The sequence below is a fragment of the Quercus suber genome, unplaced genomic scaffold (genome assembly GCF_002906115.3).
Source record: "Quercus suber isolate HL8 unplaced genomic scaffold, Cork oak 2.0 scaffold_528, whole genome shotgun sequence".
Lineage (NCBI taxonomy): Eukaryota > Viridiplantae > Streptophyta > Magnoliopsida > Fagales > Fagaceae > Quercus > Quercus suber.
The window spans coordinates 25,238-26,033 of NW_027069977.1; the positions used below are offsets into that span (position 1 = coordinate 25,238).

Sequence of the window (796 nt, forward strand, 5' to 3'; positions counted from 1 at the left end):
AAGGCCTTACATTGACAAGGAGATTTTATTTTCACCAAATGACACAAAATCTCCCTCCCATTATAGGATATCATAACAAAGATAGACTCATAGCACCTGCAAAGAACATAACAGCTAGACTACAACATTTTTTTCATTAAAAAGTTACTATCACAACGCAGTTTCCATTGTATCCAATACGTCAGATCATATCTATACGGCAACTCACCTGTATTGGCTATCCTAATGATCATACATATAAACTAAGCATGCATTCATATAATGTGTTAAACTTGTTATTGCTACGTCTTTAGATTACTCTTTGGTGAAAAAACTATCATACCAAACTCATAATTAGTTAAGGCTGCAAGCTTAATTACCTGGTAATGTAATTGATATTTAGAAATGTGCCATTGAAATATTGAAATGTCAACAAAATGAAATGTGAAAGTAAAATACCAAAACTATTGAGTTCAATGCAAAATCTTATTCAAGACGGACAACCTAATGGTGGCATTAGCCTAAACATCTGAAATAACTGGGTGGCCAAATGTGAGTCCCCTCAGCGCAACCTTCTTGCTTCCCTCTCAGACTCTAGTAGGGCGAGGATGTCCCCTTCCCTGACTGGTCCCTTGACGTTCCTTGTAATTTGCCGCTTGCTTTCATCCATAAACTGCACTCTCACCTGAGTCACCTGCCCTCTTGATCCTGTCCTCCCTATAATCTTTATCACAGTTGCATACTTCACGTCAGAATTCATTTTGCCGCTAACTGCCAAAAATGAGAACATGTAATTGTCAATATCTAATGCATTAGA

At 37.3% G+C, this 796-nt stretch overlaps 1 protein-coding gene across 1 annotated transcript; it reads right to left on the reverse strand.

The window, feature by feature from the left end:
• Nucleotides 1-355: 355 nt before the first annotated feature.
• LOC112001132 (small ribosomal subunit protein eS28z/eS28y) lies at nucleotides 356-778 on the reverse strand. The gene has a single exon (XM_024033301.2). The coding sequence runs from the start codon at nucleotides 767-769 to the stop codon at nucleotides 542-544; it is 228 nt and encodes a 75-aa protein (XP_023889069.2). The 5' UTR covers nucleotides 770-778; the 3' UTR covers nucleotides 356-541.
• Between the last annotated feature and the right edge of the window lie 18 nt (nucleotides 779-796).

Coding starts and splice junctions, on each gene's coding strand:
- LOC112001132 (XM_024033301.2), bottom strand. CDS start 769: ATGTTCTCATTTTTGGCAGTTAGCGGCAAAATGAATTCTGACGTGAAG.